The 20563-nt window shown below is 46.0% G+C and overlaps 1 protein-coding gene across 1 annotated transcript in view; it reads right to left on the minus strand.

Annotated features, from left to right (window-relative positions):
* Positions 1-20563, minus strand: part of LOC142313085 (uncharacterized) — a 139415-nt gene that overhangs the window by 83630 nt on the left and 35222 nt on the right. The window contains 1 exon segment of the mRNA XM_075352071.1: positions 5956-5963. Within this exon segment, the coding sequence (XP_075208186.1) occupies positions 5956-5963 (8 nt within the window).

Here is a 20563-nt window from a genome sequence, read left to right on the forward strand (position 1 = left end):
TAAATATTAAAATGCCCATATTGAATATACTTGAGTACTGACATGGAAGGATATATATATAAATCTTCTGGTAGCTTCTAGAAGATTATGTCATATGGAACTATGTTCAACTAAAACACCCTATATGGACTGAACAGTTGGTATATAACACACGATGGAGGGGGCTACTCGCTCGCTCCTGCACGTTGTCAGCTGGCCAGAAGACTCCGAGGCTGCAAGATGAACACACGCTGTCCAGCCTAAGGGATATCACCCCTGCTTTGCCATTCAGAACCCAAGGAGAGATGGATGAAGATTTCCCATTGATCAGTATGGACTAAATGAACTCTTTTTCCGTAAGCTAATGAAGTATATTATTTTTCCTTTCTGTAACTGAACCCTGGCAACCATTTTTAAATAGATAAAATACATTTATTTTTTACATTTTTGAAGTTCTTTCTTTCATGCGCCTTTACGTATTTGAAGAAAAATATATTTAAGATTATATTTTTAACAGCTACCATTACTCCTCCTCTGTCCAGGAAGGCGCAAGGTAACTTCGTCGTCAGTAGCATCCTCCTCCACCGCCTCTGTTGACCTCCTCAAGTGCCTGACTGTGGGTTGACAGTAGGTGGGATCTAGAAGTTCCTCATCAAGCGTTGTGTTTGCACTCCCCTCCCCCTCCGACCGAGCCTCTTCCTGCCCTGAACGAATATTTAAGTTGTCATCCCAATCTGGTATCTGCGTCTCATTGTCATCAGTATGTTCCTCATTGTCCATTACAACAGGTGTTTCAGTTTGTGAATAAGGCTCAACATTATGCTCATGAACTTGGTCATCACGACCTGAATCTGAGTCACAAAGGTTCTGGGCATCATTGCAGACCATTTCCTGGTCTGTACTCACTGTAGCTTGGGAGCAGACCTCTGATTCCCAGGCTATAGTGTGACTGAACAGCTCTGCAGACTCAGCCATCTCTGTTCCACCATACTGTGCAGGGCGGATGGAGACTTGAGAGCTGGGAGAAAGCAAGTGTGATTAATATGACAACTCAGAGGACTGGTGTTTTTTGGATGCGGTAGTTGAGGTGGAGGAGAGGGCACTTGTTGGACCACTTGAGATCCATTCAAGCATTTTCTTTTTTTGGGCAACATCTACCTTTGTTCCAGTTGTTCGTGTTCGTAAAAAAGGGAGCACATCCGATTGTCCATGGAAAGTAGTAGACATCTTACTTTTGCTGGAAGATGGCCTATCTTGAGCAGATGTTAATGGAGGTTTGCCACCTTCCCCACGGACACAAATTTTTTACCTTTTCCAACACGCCTGTTCCCCTTTCCACCAGCATCTGTCATTTTGCCACTCATTTTTCTAGCGACAAGAATGTCCACTTAAAATGTGGTAGTAAAAATTGAGAGGTGGTGTAGATTGCAGCAGTGGTCTACCTTTATTGACAGCAGAATAAGCAACAATAACTATCCCTGACAATGAAACTATGGCCCTTAAAATGGCAGCACAGTTTGCTAGTATAATGGCTTAGTAAAAATGAGCTTGAGTGTGCAATGCAGAGGTGCTGCAAATAGATTTGCACTAGTGGGACACTAATGGAAGTCCAACAGCCACTTTTAGGATGCCACTAATTTTCTTCAGTGTTTGCTAGTATAATGGCTTAGCAACAATGAGCTTGAGTGTGCATTGCAGAGGTGCTGCAAATAGATTTGCACTAGTGGGACAGTAATGGAAGTCCAACAGCCACTTTTAGGATGCCACTAAGTTTCCTCAGTGTTTGCTAGTATAATGGCTTAGTAACAATGAGCTTGAGTGTGCAATGCAGAGGTGCTGCAAATAGATTTGCACTAGTGGGACACTAATGGAAGTCCAACAGCCACTTTTAGGATTCCACTAAGTTTCCTCAGTGTTTGCTAGTATAATGGCTTAGTAACAGTGAGCTTGAGTGTGCAATGCAGAGGTGCTGCAAATAGATTTGCACCAGTGGGACACTAATGGAAGTCCAACAGCCACTTTTAGGATGCCACTAAATTTCCTCAATGTTTGGTATTATAATGGCTTTGTAACAATGAGCTTGAGTGTGCAATGCAGAAGTGCTGCAAATAGATTTGCACTAGTGGGACACTAATGGAAGTCCAACAGCCACTTTTAGGATGCCACTAAATTTCCTCAGTGTTTGGTATTATAATGGCTTTGTAACAATGAGCTTGAGTGTGCAATGCAGAAGTGCTGCAAATAGATTTGCACTAGTGGGACACTAATGGAAGTCCAACAGCCACTTTTAGGATGCCACTAAGTTTCCTCAGTGTTTGCTAGTATAATGGCTTAGCAACAATGAGCTTGAGTGTGCAATGCAGAGGTGCTGCAAATAGATTTGCACTAGTGGGACACTAATGGAAGTCCAACAGCCACTTTTAGGATGCCACTAAGTTTCCTCAGTGTTTTCTAGTATAATGGCTTAGTAACAATGAGCTTGAGTGTGCAATGCAGAGGTGCTGCAAATAGATTTGCACTAGTGGGACACTAATGGAAGTCCAACAGCCACTTTTAGGATTCCACTAAGTTTCCTCAGTGTTTCCTAGTATAATGGCTTAGTAACAGTGAGCTTGAGTGTGCAATGCAGAGGTGCTTCAAATAGATTTGCACCAGTGGGACACTAATGGAAGTCCAACAGACACTTTTAGGATGCCACTAAATTTCCTCAGTGTTTGGTATTATAATGGCTTTGTAACAATGAGCTTGAGTGTGCAATGCAGAAGTGCTGCAAATAGATTTGCACTAGTGGGACACTAATGGAAGTCCAACAGCCACTTTTAGGATGCCACTACGTTTCCTCAGTGTTTGCTAGTATAATGGCTTAGTAACAATGAGCTTGAGTGTGCAATGCAGAGGTGCTGCAAATAGATTTGCACTAGTGGGACACTAATGGAAGTCCAACAGCCACGTTTAGGATTCCACTAAGTTTCCTCAGTGTTTCCTAGTATAATGCCTTAGTAACAGTGAGCTTGAGTGAGCAATGCAGAGGTGCTGCAAATAGATTTGCACCAGTGGGACACTAATGGAAGTCCAACAGCCACTTTTAGGATGCCACTAAATTTCCTCAGTGTTTGGTATTATAATGGCTTTGTAACAATGAGCTTGAGTATGCAATGCAGAAGTGCTGCAAATAGATTTGCACTAGTGGGACACTAATGGAAGTCCAACAGCCACTTTTAGGATGCCACTAAGTTTCCTCAGTGTTTGCTAGTATAATGGCTTAGTAACAATGAGCTTAAGTGTGCAATGCAGAAGTGCTGCAAATAGATTTGCACTAGTGGGACACTAATGGAAGTCCAACAGCAACTTTTAGGATGCCACTAAGTTTCCTCAGTGTTTGCTAGTATAATGGCTTAGTAACAATGAGCTTGAGTATGTAAAGGGCAGGAGGGTACAGTGGCAGGGTTGGGGGTCTGTGTAGAGGAAAGGAAGCCTCACTTTCTATCCCTCCTAATGGTGAAATGCAGCAAGAAACTCCCTGGCCTTAGCTACACAGACTCTCTAATCTATAGCTGTTAAAACCTCTTTCCACTGACCTGACTGTCACCTATGGCTCTGAGCCTGCTGTAATTAGCCCTTACAAGGGCTAAAAGAAACTTCTATCCCTATTCTGTATAGCGCTGTGTGTAGAGCGTACACAGCAGTATCGGTGACAGGAGCTGCATGAGAGGTGACTGACACCCAGACGCAGAAGGCAGATAATGCCGTGCTGGAACAAAATGTCAGTTTTTATAATGCAGGGTCATGTGACATGGACATCCTATCACACATGCCGTTGCTTCTCTGGCTAAAAGTCCACTTAGCTGTGTGTGTGTCTGGGATTGGCTGACATGCTGGCCCGCCCCACTAGACGCGCGCTTAGGGAGGGAAGGAAAAACAGAAAAAAAAAATGGCGATCGCCATTATCCCAGCAGCAGTGATCTGAACGCGCTGTTCCCGCACACTATACGCTGAAATTTCATAATAGTGTGAGTCACAGAGTGACTTACACTATTACAGCGGAAAGCCAGCTAGTAATTAGCTTGGCTTTTTGCTGCTACAACCATTCTCGAACGTAACTAGAACTATTGAGCTTTAGCAAAAAGCTCGAGTTCTAGTTCGATCTAGAACAGCCCCCAAAATCACTCGAACCACGAACTGGAGAACCACGAACCACGAACCGCGCTCAACTCTAGTTGTGACTATTCCAGCTGTGGTGTTTAGCTGCATTGGAAGAGCTTGGAGTGTTTTTCCTTTCTGTGTCTATTTTCCCTCTGTCTCCTTTACCCTGTGTTGTAATATTGCAATGGTGAGACTACTGCTCTTGCCGGCCTTCTCACTAGCCAGGGTGAGATTAGGGCAAGCGAGTGCCTAGATACGTGATGACAACGGGGGAAGGACCTGGATGGAGATATTAGGGAGCGTAGGGTACAGACTCAGGCAAGTTGCAGGAAGTGTCCCCTCTCCCTATCATCGTTAAGCCGCACGCTATGCATCCCATGCTCTGACGTGACATAATATTTTGGTTTTGACAACCACAGTTTTACTGGTTGAGCAGATCGAAGTCCTGGTCAGGGGCTAAAATTTTCTACCTGGCATTTTTTTGATGAGGATAGAAATGTTTCAAGTCAAAATTACTCTAGTAATATCTTTACAACGTTCAATGAATTTGAAAGATTCTGCTTTGAACAAAAGGCCATTGTAATGCTAAGCTAAATGGATGAGGATCGTAATATGGAAGAATTGGTGGGGGACCATGATGTAAAGCCAAAGGTCTCAAACGCTCATTATTCAGTAACATCTCGCGTACCATCATTACACATGTTCCAGAATATGATAGAAAAGGACCTGTTGGCTCTACACCCTTATGTCTCTTCCAATAAAAATTACAAAAGTTATATAATTTAAACAAAAATTAATTTAATGCCATTTGTGAACTAAAACAATAACTAATTGGTTATATGTAAGCAGACAAGGTGGGATGTATAGTACAGTTAGATGCCTCTTTTTATAAATAAAAAAATTGAAAAATACATTTTGGGAAATAATACTACTTACAATAGATTGGTGTGGCAGCTGACCCCCAGGGCTAGGATGGACACAGATGCAAATGTGGCACCCCAGTGGTCTGTGAGCCACAGTAGCGTTACCCTCCTCACATGGGGTGATGCTATGTCTGGAAGCAAGGAGGGGGTCTCTCATGCTAGGTACAGCAGCACTCAACAGTTCCTAACTCCAAGATAGTAGGGAGATCTCAAGATCCAGTTTTGAGGGGAGCTTCCCTATGTATCCTGGCCTGGAGGAGGGGTTAGACACACACACACACACACACACACACACGCAAAGTGAAACTAGTCAGACAAATAAGGAGGACAGTGAAGATGGTCGCTGGGAAGAGAGCTACGATTTAGCTCTCTCAAGACCAAGCACAGAAAGCAAGACACTGGGGTCCTCAGCTGTGTGGGTGCTAAAGCCCCATTAGCGAAGCCCGGAGGGAAGGAGACTGCAAGTCCCCTGGCCCACAGAACACCCGAAGGTGACGCAGCAAATTAGAGCCCGGAGCCGTGACAAAAAAGAGCGGTACCCGTGAACGGCTCACGCTGCCCTCCATACGTAAATGGAGGAATCTGTAGAGGTAGAAGCGCAATAGGATCTTACCAAAATTAATGGGAGCGAAGAAGATTTCGTTACACTCACCAGATGAGGTTGTGTCAGTTACAACCCCTGTAACAGCATGAGAAACCAGGTGAACAGCTGCAGCCCCGGGTGATGACGTCAATGGATAAGGAAGGAAACGGGTAATTTAGCCGCGCTTGTCACCACATCGGATACATATTAATGATTTATGTCTTTTAATTTCATGCACAGGTCAACGCGTTTCAGGAGTCTCAGCTCCCTTCATCAGGACAACAGGCAAAAGAACATAAAATCTGTTCATAACAGGAAAAAGTCCACATATATAACTCCAGTGACATCAGAGGACCACCCACTTTACAAAAAACTTGGCGGGATTTCACCAGTTTAAAAGAAAACAACAGACGTTGGTCTATCAATTAGCAAGAGTTAATAGATGACAATTCATATAATGCAGACATTATTGTAGTGAACAAATAAAAGATAAAATGAAAAAAAGGAAAAAATTACAATGAAAAAAAGAAAAGCAATGATGGAGGCATTATTGTGGTGAACAACTGGAGAAACTGAAAATGCAATGCAAAGAAGACAAAAACATATGATGGAGACATGAAAAAAAACAAAAAACTTTTTCAAACGAAAAATTCAATGGAAAATTAAAACTAAATGAAAAGAAATCAAATGGAAAATAATACATAAAATCTTTTTTTGTAGAAATGCAATCTTCATCTGACACAGACAATCAGATGAAGATTGCATTCTAGTTATATACAGTATGTGGACTTTTTCCTGTTATGAACAGATTTTATGTTCTTTTGCCTGTTGTCCTGATGAAGGGAGCTGAGACTCCTGAAACGCGTTGACCTGTGCATGAAATAAAAAGACATAAATCATTAATACGTATCCGATGTGGTGACAAGCGCGGCTGAATTACCCGTTTCCTTCCTTATGTATTGCTGCCCTCCATACGGGATAGAACGATCAACCCACAAGGAACAGGGATGCTGTGTAGCTCCACGCCACAGGGATCCCTACACTTTAGCGCTCAAGGAAGGTCTCCAACCAACCTGGCTAGGTGGATTCCCTCCATTGCTCCAAGGCTGACAGACCCCGTTACAAGCTGGATCAGACTCCCGGGCCTGTAATAACAACTGCCAAGTAAAAGGTAGAGGAAACTACAGCCACAGTGTTGTCCAGTTATTACCGGCGCCCTCAATTCTGCACCCCAACGTTAAGTCCCTCTATCGATCACAAGAACTACTACCCCCATCAGCCCTGGGGCCCAGCTCTACCTGTGGGGAGCTGTTCCAACTAAGCTGCGTCACCATCTGCCCCTGCGATCACCTCCAGCAGCGACGGCTATCTCTGGCTGAGTACCACAGTCACGAAACCATCCTCTACCATCTTTTATGACACCACCAGGGTCACGAAGCCGGGCCTAGCTGTTGTGACATCCTTCCTACACCAGCCCGGTAACGAGTAACCCCCACGGCCCCGGTGGGCGCGTCATTTTGGTGTCACTAACAGGATTTCATGCCCGTTATGGATGGTTACTGTGCACCTTAAAGACTGTGTAAATAGTGTTTAATAATACCAGCGGTCGCCACTATTGGCCGAGTGGGCCGAGTACCGAACCATGCGCTAAGAGAAGCCCCAGCCACCAGAACGGCTGTGAGTTAACCCCCAATTCCCCAAGAGAGACGCGGAGCCTAGCTGAGGTTCACTAGGGGGGGGAGAAAGATGTCCAACCAAGAAGGGGATGAGGCTGCCGCTGCAGTTGCAGTGGTTATAATGCTGCTCTCTATGTCGTATATAATGCGAGCGGCATGGTTATCGCAATATTCAGGGGAATCGCATACCCTGAGTGATTTCCAAGAAAGACTGTGTAGTTTATTTGAAGTATACCCCCTGGCTGAAGGCCAGAAACTGAGCATTCTAATCGGCCAGTTAACCGATGCAGCCCAGCGGGAGGTAAAATCCTCGCCGGACACTGACAAAAGAACTGTAAAATAAACCCTGGCCAGGCTGAAGAACACTTTTGATACCCGCACGGCAGCGGAGATAAAAATTAAGCTATTTGGGTGCAAACCAAGGGTGCAGGACAGTGTACTGGACTATGCTTTAAACCTTCAAGAGGTGATGAGGACCATTAAACAGGTGGATCCCGGAAGTGTGCGTGATGAAAACAGGCTGTAACCGAGCAGTTTATTGAGAGGCTCCTGTCTGGCGCTCACCGGACACAGCTGCACATAATGGACGTACAAAACCCTGACCTTGACTTTGCCCAATTCAATGATCGGACCATCCAGGTGCTGCGAGACTCGACCCCAGGTGACGCTACACCCCTCCGGCTCCCTGCTATCACGTACCCGGAGGTGGTGCCCTCGACCCAGACCACCGTGGGGGCAAATGCACAGACCCTGAGTAGTGACTTCTCCGCAGACCTAAGGCTCCAGTTCCAAGAACTGACTAAAAACATGGCCACCCTAACAAAAACTGTGCAGACATTGCAGGCGGCCCCGCAGCCAGCAAACATCGGGCTGGCCTTAAGTCCAGATGATGCCCTGAGGCAATGGCAGAAGAGAATTCCACCGGCCCGGGGACATTGATCGCTATGACTCCGCTGGGCGACCGATTTGCCGCCGCTGTGATGAGGCAGGACATTGTGCTTGAAATTGTCCTCTAAATGGGCAGATCCTGGGGCTGGGGGCCAACGCTCAGGTGTAAGAAGATCTGACCCATCTGATTGGTGGGACAAGTATGTGAGGGGGCGACCAGTCCTAGACACTGGGTCCCAGGTGACAACCATGCTATATACCCTTTACAAAAGATACTGGGCTAATTCTGACATCACCCGTGGCCCAGATGCAGACTTGACCATAATCGCTAGTAATGGTCAGCCCTTGCCAGAAGTGGGGCATAAGGAGGTAACCATTAAGGTGGGACAAGTAGAATTAAAGTCACAAGGAATGATAATTGTGGATATCGATCTCGAGAACGTACTCCAATGATGACTATCGGTACCAATGTAATAGTAATTGTTTTTTACAGCAGGTAGCCGAGACTTCTAGCCCCGGGCGGCAGTAAGCCCTACAGAAGGAAATTAAAGCCCTGAGGCAACAAATTGAGCAGACTTGAGGGGAAATTGGCAGTGTCAGGGTAAGTGACCCCTTCCCCATTGTGATACCCCCAAGAAGTGAAATGTTAATCTGGTGTCGGGCGGCAATAGGCCTCAGAGGTCAAGATAACCAGGCCCTGGTAGAACCTATATATTCCGATGGTAGGCCCAATGTCTTGACGGCCAGAGAGGTAGTCAGTGTCAGCAAGGTGAGGGTACATATCCGTGTTCTGAATTGTGGGGAGAAAAAGGTCAAATTACCCCGGTATGCCGCCGTGATGCCATGGATTCACATGAGCGACGTCCCCCGTCGCTCATTCAGAATCCTGCGCATGTTTGCACTTACTGTTCCTGAAGTCTTTTCCGAGTGCTCGTTGTCAGTTTCAGACGTGCTTTGCGCATGTTCAGAAGACTCTGATCATGCGCAGAGCGCGTCTGAAACCACTCGGAAAAGGCTGCGGGAATGGTAAGTGCAAACACACGCAGGATTCTGAAGGAGCAGACGTGACGTCGCTCATGTGAATCCATGGTATCACGCCCACAGGGGCGTGATACCATGGAAAGTATGCAAACACCCACAGGGCAAGCTGACGCCCATGGGGCGACTAGCTCTGCTATTTACATAGGAAATACATAAGTAATAAAACGTTCTTATAACTTTCATATTACACAATTTTACAACACAGGGATGGTTAGGGAGGTGTAATTAGGGCACATATGCGTCTGCTGATAGGTTAGAACGCATATTGTATGTGACAGGTTCCCTTTAAGGATTATGGAGGCTACTGTGCTCTGTGGAACTTTGAGTACTGCAGAAATTCTTTTGTAACCTTGGCCAGAGCTGTGCTTTGCTACAATTCTGTCACTGAGCTTTTTGGGCAGTTCCTTTGACCTCAGTCTTACATGCTTTGTAAGCTGTGAGGTCTTAGTGAGGTTTTATATAGAAAGGTGTGCGCCTTTCCAAATCAAGTCCTTTCACTTTAATTAAACACAGCTGGACTCCAATGAAGGAGTAGAACCATCTCAAGGAGGATCACAAGGAAACGGGTAGCATATGACAAATCTGAGTGTCTGAGCAAAGGTTCTGAATACTTATTACCATGTGATATTTCAGTTTTTCTTGTTTAAAAACGTTAGAAATATTTCTCATTTTTTTCTGTCAAGATGGGGTGCAGAGTGTACATTAATGAGAAAAAAAATGAACTTTTTTGAATTTACCAAAAGGCTGCAATGAAACAAAGAGTGAAAAATTAAAGGAGTCTGAATACTTTCCATACCCACTGTATATCAAGAACAGCCAGTGCATCCTTGGTTCTCGCGGACAACCTTCCCAAAAGATGTCTGACAGTGTCTGATCATTCCATCTTAATTCAGAAGCGAGGGCACAGAACTGAATTGCATGCTGGCCCACAGTTAGATCTCCTTGACACAAGTGCAGAAGAGAAGACACAGCCGGGATGAACTCTCTGGAAGGACTGCAGAAATTCCAAGAGGTCAGTAGTAATTGGGTCATTTCTTTCCCACATGGGACAGACCCAGGCAAGAGCCTCTCCACCGAGGTGCGACATCAGAAACTCCACTTTGGACTGGTATGAAGAAAATGGTTGACCCAACAGCTTAAAGTGCAGGATGTACTGGTTGATGAAACCTTGGTATTGCGTGGGATACAGCATCCTAGTACCAGTATAGCACTGGCTTTACTTCATATAGCAAAATCCTGGTGGTTGGTTCTCTTTGAGATTCCTTTCTCAAAAGTTTTTGTTATGAAGAGAGCAAATTTTGTATTAAATGTAGAAAAAGGATTCATAGTTGTAATCCCTTAAGCCCGCTTTAGACGCTGCAATGTATCTTACAATGTGTCGGCGGGGTCACGTCGTAAGTGACGCACATCCGGCATCGTAAGGTACATTACAGTGTGTGACAGCTACGTGCGATTGCGATTGAACGGTAAAACGTTCATCGAACACACGTCATTCATTTCTCTAGAATTGAACATCAGATTGTTCATCGTACCCGGGATAGCACACATCGCAGTGTGTGACACCCCGGGAACGATGAACAGATCTTATCTGCGTCCTGCGGCTCCCGGCCAGCAATGCAGAAGGAAGGAGGTGGGCGGGATGTTTACGTCCCGCTCAGCTCCGCCCCTCCACTTCTATTGGTTGGCTGCCGCGTGACGTCGCTGTGATGTCGAACGTCCCTCCCACTCCAGGAAGTGGACGTTCGCCACCCACAGCGAGGTTGTATGGACGGGTAAGTACGTGTGACGGGGGTTAATCGTTTGTGCGGCACATTCAACAAATTGAACGTGCCACACATACGATGGGGGCGGTTACGATCACATACGATATCGTATGCTGGATCGTAAGGTGTAAAGCAGGCTTTAGTGTATGGGATTGGAGAGAATATTCTGAGCTTCCTTATATAGTCATCCCCTGTTTGGGATGACTATTCCAACCCCCTTTGTCGGCTGAGAGTTACTATATCTAAATAATTGCATAATGATTTTAGGTTCCTGTTTTTTGCCCGGTTCGACTTCCAACTACCGTATTTTTCGGACCATAAGACGCACCCTGGTTTTAGAGGAGGAAAATAACATTTTAAGCAAAAAATGTGGTCATGACACTGTTATGGGGCGAGGATCTGCTGCTGACACTGTTATGGGGGTAATTTAAAAAACAAACAAAAAAAACGGCGTGCGGTTCCCCCAATTTTCATAACCAGCCAAGATAGTCTTACAGCTGGGGGTTGGTATTCTCAGGCTGGGGAGACTCACGTTATTGGGAGACCCCTATGCCTAAAAATATCAGCCAGCAACCGCCCACAATTGCCGCATCCATTAGATGCGACAGTCCCGGGACTTTTCCCGGCTCTTCCCATTGCTGTGATGCGGTGGCAATTGGGGTAATAAGGAGTTAATAACAGCAGCCCATAACTGCCACTAAGTCCTAGCTTAGTGAAGGCAGGCGTCTATGAGACATCCCCCATAACTAAGTTGTAAATGAAAGTAAATAAACACAATCACCCAAAAAATTCTTTATTTGAAATAAAATGCTAAAAAAAACACCCTCTTTCACCACTTTATTACCCACCAAACATCCCTCTAGGTCCGACGTAATCCACACGAGATCCCACGACGCATCCAGCTCTGCTACGTCTGACAATCACAGAGAGCGGGCATAGAGCACGACCGCTCTCTGTGAGGGTCAGGCCGCAAGTGAAGTGAGCTGCCAGGATCAGAGGTGACTCCAGCTGTCACCGCACATCACCTGACTGAATTCACTGCGGATATCGCGGTCACTTCAGCCGCGGCTGGATTTGCGGTGACAGCTGGAGGTGTCCCGCCATATACTCACCTTCCCTCATCCACACAGCATCACGATCTCCTCATCCTCAGTCCTTACTTCTCTGATACCGGTAATTCTCCTCCTCCTCTTACCTCTGATGATGTGTCCGAGGTGAGAGACATCTTAGCCATGAAGAGGGTGAGGGGTAGGCCGTTCTTCCTTGTTAATTGGAAAGTTTTCGGTCCCAAGGAATGGTCCTGGGAACCCCGGAGAATATTGATGCTCCTCTTATTCTTCACAAATTCTTGTCCGGGTTGCGGGGAAAGGGCGTGAGGGGGGGGGGGGGTACTGTCATGCTCCCGACACCACGGCACCACTTGTAATGGCGCCGCTCATCACTCACCGACCCGGTCCCTGGGCACTCTGACCGCAGCCGCTGCTCCCGCTCTCCCTCCTCAGCCTCCTCTGTGCTGCCCGCTCGTCGGCCCCGCCGTCTCGCTGCAGCCCGGGACTCTGCCTTCAGCTCTCGTGCGTCTCCTCCTCTGCATCCTGTACTGATCTCCAACTCCTGGGCCTCGCGCATGCCCATTAGGCAGCGGGCACGCTCTCTCACCTTGTCTTGAACGGCCAGCATCTCTGAAACAGGATATGGCTGATAACAGGTACAAGGTATATAAGACTTTCTTTTCCATGTGGGTGGTGCCTGTTCAATATGTACTAGTAGCTTTGTCTCTTGTGCTAAGTGTTCAGGTCCCTCTGTATCTTGCACCCAGGTTAACTCTGTCTCTGCCCACAGATCCCGAATGCCAGCTTGAGTGTGTCCAGTCCTTCGGTTTCCCAGGAGTTTCCCCGGTGACAGTCTGCTGTGGATCCCATCATCTTCCGCCAGTCTATACTCACCGCCAGTTCTGGACTCCACCTGGTATCGTCACTCTGCCCCCTCGCTGGTCTCGGACTCCATCTGTTACCACCAGTCAGCACCTGTACCCGGTTCCACTCATCCATTATGATTTCCTTCAGCCCACATCTACCGTTGGACCAGCCTCCATATCCTGCACGGACATCTTAAGGACACTAACCTGTATTCCTCTCATGTCCCGGCTGCTGTGCACCTAGGCCCTCTTGGGTGGCTGCCAGACAGTCCCTGTACAGGGATTCGCTCCTGGTGGGCTCACTGGGGGAGTACGGTGCATGGTCCCGTGGATCCTCCTTTGCACCAAACATTACAGCTACCTGTAACGTGAGACCCTGATTCCAGCAATGCGTCACTTACTTGGCTGCTTGCTGAAGTTTTGATAAAAATCAGTTTTACCTGCTTAAGATTTACCAGTTCTCAAAATGCTGTTGTGTATAACCTCACCCACATCACTGATTGGTCGCTGTGTACAATGAACATAGACAGAAAGCTGCTAATCAAGTGGGGGCAGGGTTATACAGAGTTAATGGAGGACACATTGCAGCAGTTTTACTACATAATACTGCTTTTTACTAGTAAAAAATTAGATAGGGAGACAGATGGATATTCAGTACAATGTAAAAGGCCACTCAAAATAACAATGAAAAAATATAGAGGGCTGAGTTTTATATGGCCAAACATGTTCCAAAGAAAAAAGATAACTAGTACACCCATATAAATAACAAACATTTATTACAAATAAATCACATATACATAGGGGTACTGTAAATAGAAAAAATTGGATTCATAAAAATACAGAACAGTGAAGGGTTAAAGAGCAGACAGAGATCACCCTTCCAAGGACCCAGACAGCAATGATCAAATGTTTCATATAGGTAAACATACTATGCAGCCCATGTGGTGAGGTCTCTAAATGAGGCCCACCAAGATATATGACACACAAAGGAGCCAGTAAGTTATACATGGATTAGAATGACTGCTTACCCATATTATATATCTGTGTGGTGGCTGTATCCAGGGTCCGGTCAGGAAAAGGGAGAGAAACGCCCCGACGCGTTTCGCTTGCGCTTCCTCGGGGGGCGATGTGACCCAGTGCGGTGTGTCCCACGTATATATGCTCCCCATAATTGATTCCAGATAGCCGCCGTCTAATTATCGCATGCATTGCGACTGTGCCCGCACCGCGCGCGTCACTTCCGGGTCTCCCGGCGGAAGTGACGTTCACAATGGGAACGTCACTTCCCACCGGCCGGAGCTCCTCAGTGCGCGCGCGCCTGCAGGCAGCACAGGGCATGCGAAGCCCGCACGGCCATCTTGGGTAATGGCAAAGTCCCCATGTAAGTAACGGGACCTTGCCCATAGTGTGGAGAAAGTGTCACGTCAAACATTAGGGTATATAATATGCGCGCGGCCATCTTAAGTTCTGGTAAAGTCTAGATATAAATATAGGAATTTGCCCATAGTGACGTCCAGATATCAATATAGGGATTTTGCCCATAATTACGTTATAATCAGGTGGAAAAGGAGATAAACAACAACAACAAAGGGCCCCCTGGATCCACCACATGTCCCTAATCATTATAAAAGGCACACACCACGTGCCCATGGTTAGCGCCCAGGCACCAGCACCAGAATGCAGAGTTTCATACATAATGGCCTGAGGCCAAGTCATCCTACCCAGGGATTTTAAAAGGCTAGACACAAATCCCAGGCCATAGAGACACATACACCCTTATATGCCGGTACCACAACAAGAATCAGGCACAAATAAGTCAGGGACAGGTAGGTGGATCCGAATGGGGTCACCAGATCAAAAGACATTCATACACACAGCAATTTCATCACGTAAGAAATGACCAGGAACATATAACCCATAGATTCCACATATTGACATACATCATGCTAAAACCTCATATAATCCATAAGATGACATATATTATAGCAGATATCCCCATTCACAAAGAATAAATTTATTACATATTTATTTATACTACAAATATTCTCACCAATCACTATTATATCTCAGTATAATTATACATATTAAGCAATGTAGATATAAATATATGTTGCCAGGGGAGGCGATCCAGAATCTTGACCGTAGATGGCATAGGCCAGATGAGGTTCAGTAACTCCACATCATGTAATCCAACATAGTAGGGCAGTCAACGCATGTAAGCATATAGGGAGGCAGCCTTGTGGGTCACATCTCAGAAGAAAAGAAAAAAGAAGGGGATTAAAAATCACAAACATTTAAAAACAGCGGGACACAAAAAGGGTGAACCGCCACCAGAGAGACAGTTGCAAATCTATAAAAATGAGGAAAAACTCATTTTCTCATTCAAACCAGATGGTGTTAGGGTGCCCAGGCGCACTATCCAGCTACACTCACGCTGAGACAGCATCTTAGTGTAGTCACCGCCTCTAGTCCCCAGGTGAACGACATCAATGCCCCTGACTCGAAAATCTTTGGGATCACACCCATGTTCCAGTTTGTGATGTCGGGGCAGAGTCTTCATCTGGGGATCATCAAGACCGATGTCCACCGCCGCCAAGATGCCCCTCACATGCTCACGTGTGCGGAGCCTCAGTTCACGAGTGGTGAGGCCCACATAGATTTTACCGCAGCCACATGTGGCATAATATATAACATTGCATGTTCGGCACGTAATATGGTGTTGTATTGGGAATTCAGTATTGCCGTCGGCTGATAGGAAAGAGGATGCCCTTATCATATTACGACATGCAATGCAGGAGCCGCATGGGAAGAATCCTTTTAAGGGTTCCCCCCCGCCAAAAATGCGAGGTATACTAGCCACATAGTGGCTCTGAACCAATTTATCCCGTAAGTTGGGTGCACGTCGAGAGGTCACTAAGGGAGTAGGTGGTAATAAATCCCCAATGGATGGATCCATCTTCAGAACACCCCAATGACGTCTAAATATTGTACACATCTCCTGCCAACGATCATTAAAAGTAGAGATGAAACGTACGGGCGGAAAAGATTCCTCCTTCTGTTTAGATTTGGGCACCAGAAGATCGGTGCGCACCGCCTGCCGTGCACGTCCAAAACCACGGCGCACACTCCTCCCACTGTACCCTCTGGATGTAAATCTCTCCCGGAGGTCCAGGGCCTGCTCCTTAAAGAGGGCATCGGTGGAACATACCCTCCTTGCCCTCAAATATTGCCCAACCGGGATTGCAGAGATCGTGGAGGGAGTGTGCGCCGAGGATGCATGCAGGAGGCTATTGACCGATGTTTTCTTACGACATATAGTTGTCTGGATCGAGCAGTCGGGATGCACCATGATACGAATATCCAAAAAGTCTATTGTTTTTTTATCGCAATTGTAAGTAAGTTTAATATTAGAATCATTCAAATTTAAATCATGAATAAATAATGAAAAATCAGAAAAAGTGCCCTTCCAAAAAATCAAAATATCATCAATAAAACGGAGCCAGCACTGCGCCTGGGACACGGCGGGCACGCCCTCGCCGAAAACCTCCCTCTCCCAATAGCCCAGAAAGAGGTTCGCGTACGAGGGCGCGCACGCCGCGCCCATCGCAGTGCCGCGCTCCTGTAGAAAAAAACGATCTTTAAACAAAAAATAATTGTGAGTCAAAATAAACGAAAGTAACTCCAGAATTAATTCGACCAATGGTGCATCCAGACTGCTCGTCTCCAAAAAGAATCTCACCGCCCGCAGTCCATGTTCGTGTTTTATCGAGGAGTAAAGTGACTCCACGTCTACTGTGGCCAAAATGACGTCAGGGTCCACAAAGATCCCATCGATCTGCCGCAGGACGTCCATGGTGTCCCTGACATAGGAGGGCAAAGTCTGAACCAAAGGATGCAGGTAATATTCAATAAACCTGCAAACCGGTTCAGACAGCCCCCCAATGCCAGAGACAATGGGACGCCCCGGGGGGACCAGGGGGTCTTGTGGACTTTAGGTAATAAATAAAAAGTAGGAATTTTGGGGTTTCTTACTAGTAGTCCATCCATGATTTTTTTGGGGATAATCCCTTTTTGAAAGGCCAAGTCAATGATTTTAAAAAGATCCGCCATGTAATTATTCGTCGGGTTAGAGGCTAAGGAGGAATAGGAAGATCTGTCCCTCAACTGTCTAAAGGCTTCCCGTTCGTACATCTTAACGGGCCAGAGCACCACATTCCCCCCTTTATCTGCTGGTTCATTTAGAGACCTCACCACATGGGCTGCATAGTATGTTTACCTATATGAAACATTTGATCATTGCTGTCTGGGTCCTTGGAAGGGTGATCTCTGTCTGCTCTTTAACCCTTCACTGTTCTGTATTTTTATGAATCCAATTTTTTCTATTTACAGTACCCCTATGTATATGTGATTTATTTGTAATAAATGTTTGTTATTTATATGGGTGTACTAGTTATCTTTTTTCTTTGGAACATGTTTGGCCATATAAAACTCAGCCCTCTATATTTTTTCATTGCTTTTTACTAGTAGTAGTTTTTACTACTAGATTTTATCAAAACTACACCAAGCATCCCAGTAAATGGCACATCATTGGAATCATAGTCCCTGTCTGTCACGGGTAAGACAGTCCTGTGGTGTTTGACATTAGAAGGTCACAGCATTTCGCTGCGCAAAATGTTCCCTGACTTTCTATTGTTCCTGCTGTCAGTATTCAGTGTACTGATATCTCCTCTGCTGGGTTTTCATCCTTTTTTCTTTAGGACCCAGGGGAGCTCCTCTTCCTTTCAGTTGCTAATGATCTGTATTTCCTTTTGGGTTTAAATACTCTCATTTTCCCTGAACATGTACTAGTGATATTCAGTTCCTTCACAAGCTCTGGATGCAAGCATGTGGCTTGCACACACCAGCAGGATTGTTATTGCTCTTTACTGAAGTTCTTAATGAGTCGCCTAGAGATAAGTTGTTTGTGGTTTCCCTTTGTTTGTTATCTTTGTTTGTCCTTTAGTGCTTAGTGGGGTTGATGAAGAGCTCATCCCATCCATTCCCTATTTAGGGACCAGATTAGAGTCAGCCTAGGGTCAGGTATCCGGCTCAGTGTGGTGTGGCAACTCAGGGCCCAGCGGTAGGCTTAGTCAGAGGTTACCATCTTCCCTTCCCTACACACAGGGTTTTCCTTCCCTTTTGCCGTTCGCTTGGTACTTCACCGTACCTAGTGTGACACTGTCTTTACATTATTCTGATTTTTAATTAAGGGGTTAACACTTAGTGACCGAATACCATTAAATTCACAAAACCCCAGCATAGGTATCATAAATGTTACTTCCTCTCCACCAAGAGATAGGCCCCTTTCAGTTCTGGTCTCTTCTATACCCATATTATAAACTGTAATAAAGGTTTGTGGGCAGAGACGAGTGAACCTGAACAGTAAAGTTCGGTGTTTGTACCAAATACAGACTTTATATAAAAAATCAGTGTTAGAGTTCAGAGTTCGGGTGCTTTATGTATCCTAACCACTCGATCTAGCATCGCTGTGCTCGGGTACACTCAGTGCTCGGCCAGTGCGAGCCGCTTGCAGTGTGTGAATGGATTTCACGGGGAGGTAAAAACATCGTTATAGGATGTATTGTGTACAAGAAAAAACCCCGCCCTTCCTCCCCTGGTAATAAAAGTTCTGTTTATGGCCGGTTGCATGTGGACGGAGACCCGAACTGCCCAATCAGTGACTTCCAATGGGGTTCAGGACAAGTCCGGTTCCCGAACTGAACTTTATTTAAAGTCCGACTGAAAAACCCGAACTTCAACGGGTCCGTATATCTCTATGTGTGGGTAGCCCCACAAAAAAGTAATCTCTTGGATATCAGACATATATAATCCTTTAGGTTTTACTATTACAACAATTATCCTTTGTAAAGGAATCAGTTTTATAACATAAAAAGCTCAATTTATGCGGGGGCCGCTCCTGATTCATGAAGAGGTAAATGCCTCCTCATGAATCTGGAGCGTTTGACGAGTGGCATGTGCCTCCTTGTGCCATGCTAGAAATATTACTCCCTTCAGGGACTGGAGTGAGATTTCTGGCATAGGGAACACCACAGCTCGTCATGAATTAAAGGAGCTGTGCTGTCACGCCCCCGTCCCAGCTAAGCTCTGCCAATTTTAGAGTGAAAATGCCAAATCTTGGCACAACTTTCCAAATTTTTGTGAGGTTTTTTGGCATAAAAGCTTTGATAATTTGGGAACAGAGCGTCTTAACAACTTCCACATATCTAGGATGCAGTGTGATTCAATTCTCCCCTCACTATTTTGGTGTGAAATGTCTACAGCTCTGCACCAACTCCAGAGGTTCTGAGGCAAAATCATAACATCTAGACAATAGAGAAAGCTAGGCAGGAAGAATATATATTTACAAGCATTTATTAACATAACAACAAGATTTGAAAATGCAATTATATACAATGTGATATACTTAGGAGTTCCTATCTCCAATCCGGGGCTGCACTTTTTAGTAAATAAAGCAGTGGGAAACCCGAGATTAGTGAATTATCTAAATATAATCCAGTATCAAAAGCTTTCACAAATGTTCCTAAAGGCTCTCAAAAAGGCTAAAGGGTGCTTTACACACCACGACATCGCTAGCAATCTCGTTTGCGATGTGACACGCCAGATCGCAGATGCGATCTGCCGAGATCGCACATAGGTCGGTTTCATAGCGCTGGTCACATTTGCGATCTCGGCAGATTGCATCTGCGATCTGGCAAGTCACATCGCTAACGAGATCGCTAGCGATGTCGCAGCGTGTAAAGCACCCTTCACAGTGTGCCAGATAACAATATTGACTGCTCCCCACGCCATAATCCCGCCCAACTCTAGGCAATGAAGCCAGAACCAACCAGGAGGTGGGCAGTATTATTAGCATGGGGAGCAGCGAATATTCATTCTCTTTAATATTGGGTACACATGATTACTAAGGCGCCCGCTTACTGCTATGACTGGAGGATCACGTGTGTCTACTATTAGACATTGAATATTCACTGCTCCCCAAATCCATAATCCCAGCTGTGGGGAGCAGTGAATATTCTGGGAGCTTAAGGGGGCTTTACACGCTGCGACATCACTAATGCGGAGTCGTTGGGGTCACGGAATTTGTGACGCACATCCGGCCGCATTAGCGATGTTGCTGCGTGTGACACCGGTGAGCGATTTTGCATCGTTGCAAAAACGTGCAAAATCGCTCATCGGTGACATGGGGGTCCATTCTCGATTATTGTTACTGCAGCAGTAACGATGTAGTTCGTCGCTCCTGCAGCAGCACACATCGCTATGTGTGACGCCGCAGGAACGAGAAACCTCTCCTTACCTGCCTCCCGGTCGCTATGAGGAAGGAAGGAGGTGGGCGGGATGTTCCGGCCACTCATCTCCGCTCCTCCGCTTCTATTGGGCGGCCGCTCAGTGACGTCGCTGTGACGCCGCACGGACTGCCCCCTTAGAAAGGAGGCGGTTCGCCGGTCACAGCGACATCTCCGGGCAGGTATGTGTGACGCGTCTGCGCGATGTTGTGTGGCACGGGCAGCGATTTGCCCGTGTCGCACAACAGATGGGGGCGGGTACCCACGCTAGCGATATCGGGACCGATATCGCAGAGTGTAAAGTAGCCT

Source organism: Anomaloglossus baeobatrachus, chromosome 5 (genome assembly GCF_048569485.1).
Source record: "Anomaloglossus baeobatrachus isolate aAnoBae1 chromosome 5, aAnoBae1.hap1, whole genome shotgun sequence".
Lineage (NCBI taxonomy): Eukaryota > Metazoa > Chordata > Amphibia > Anura > Aromobatidae > Anomaloglossus > Anomaloglossus baeobatrachus.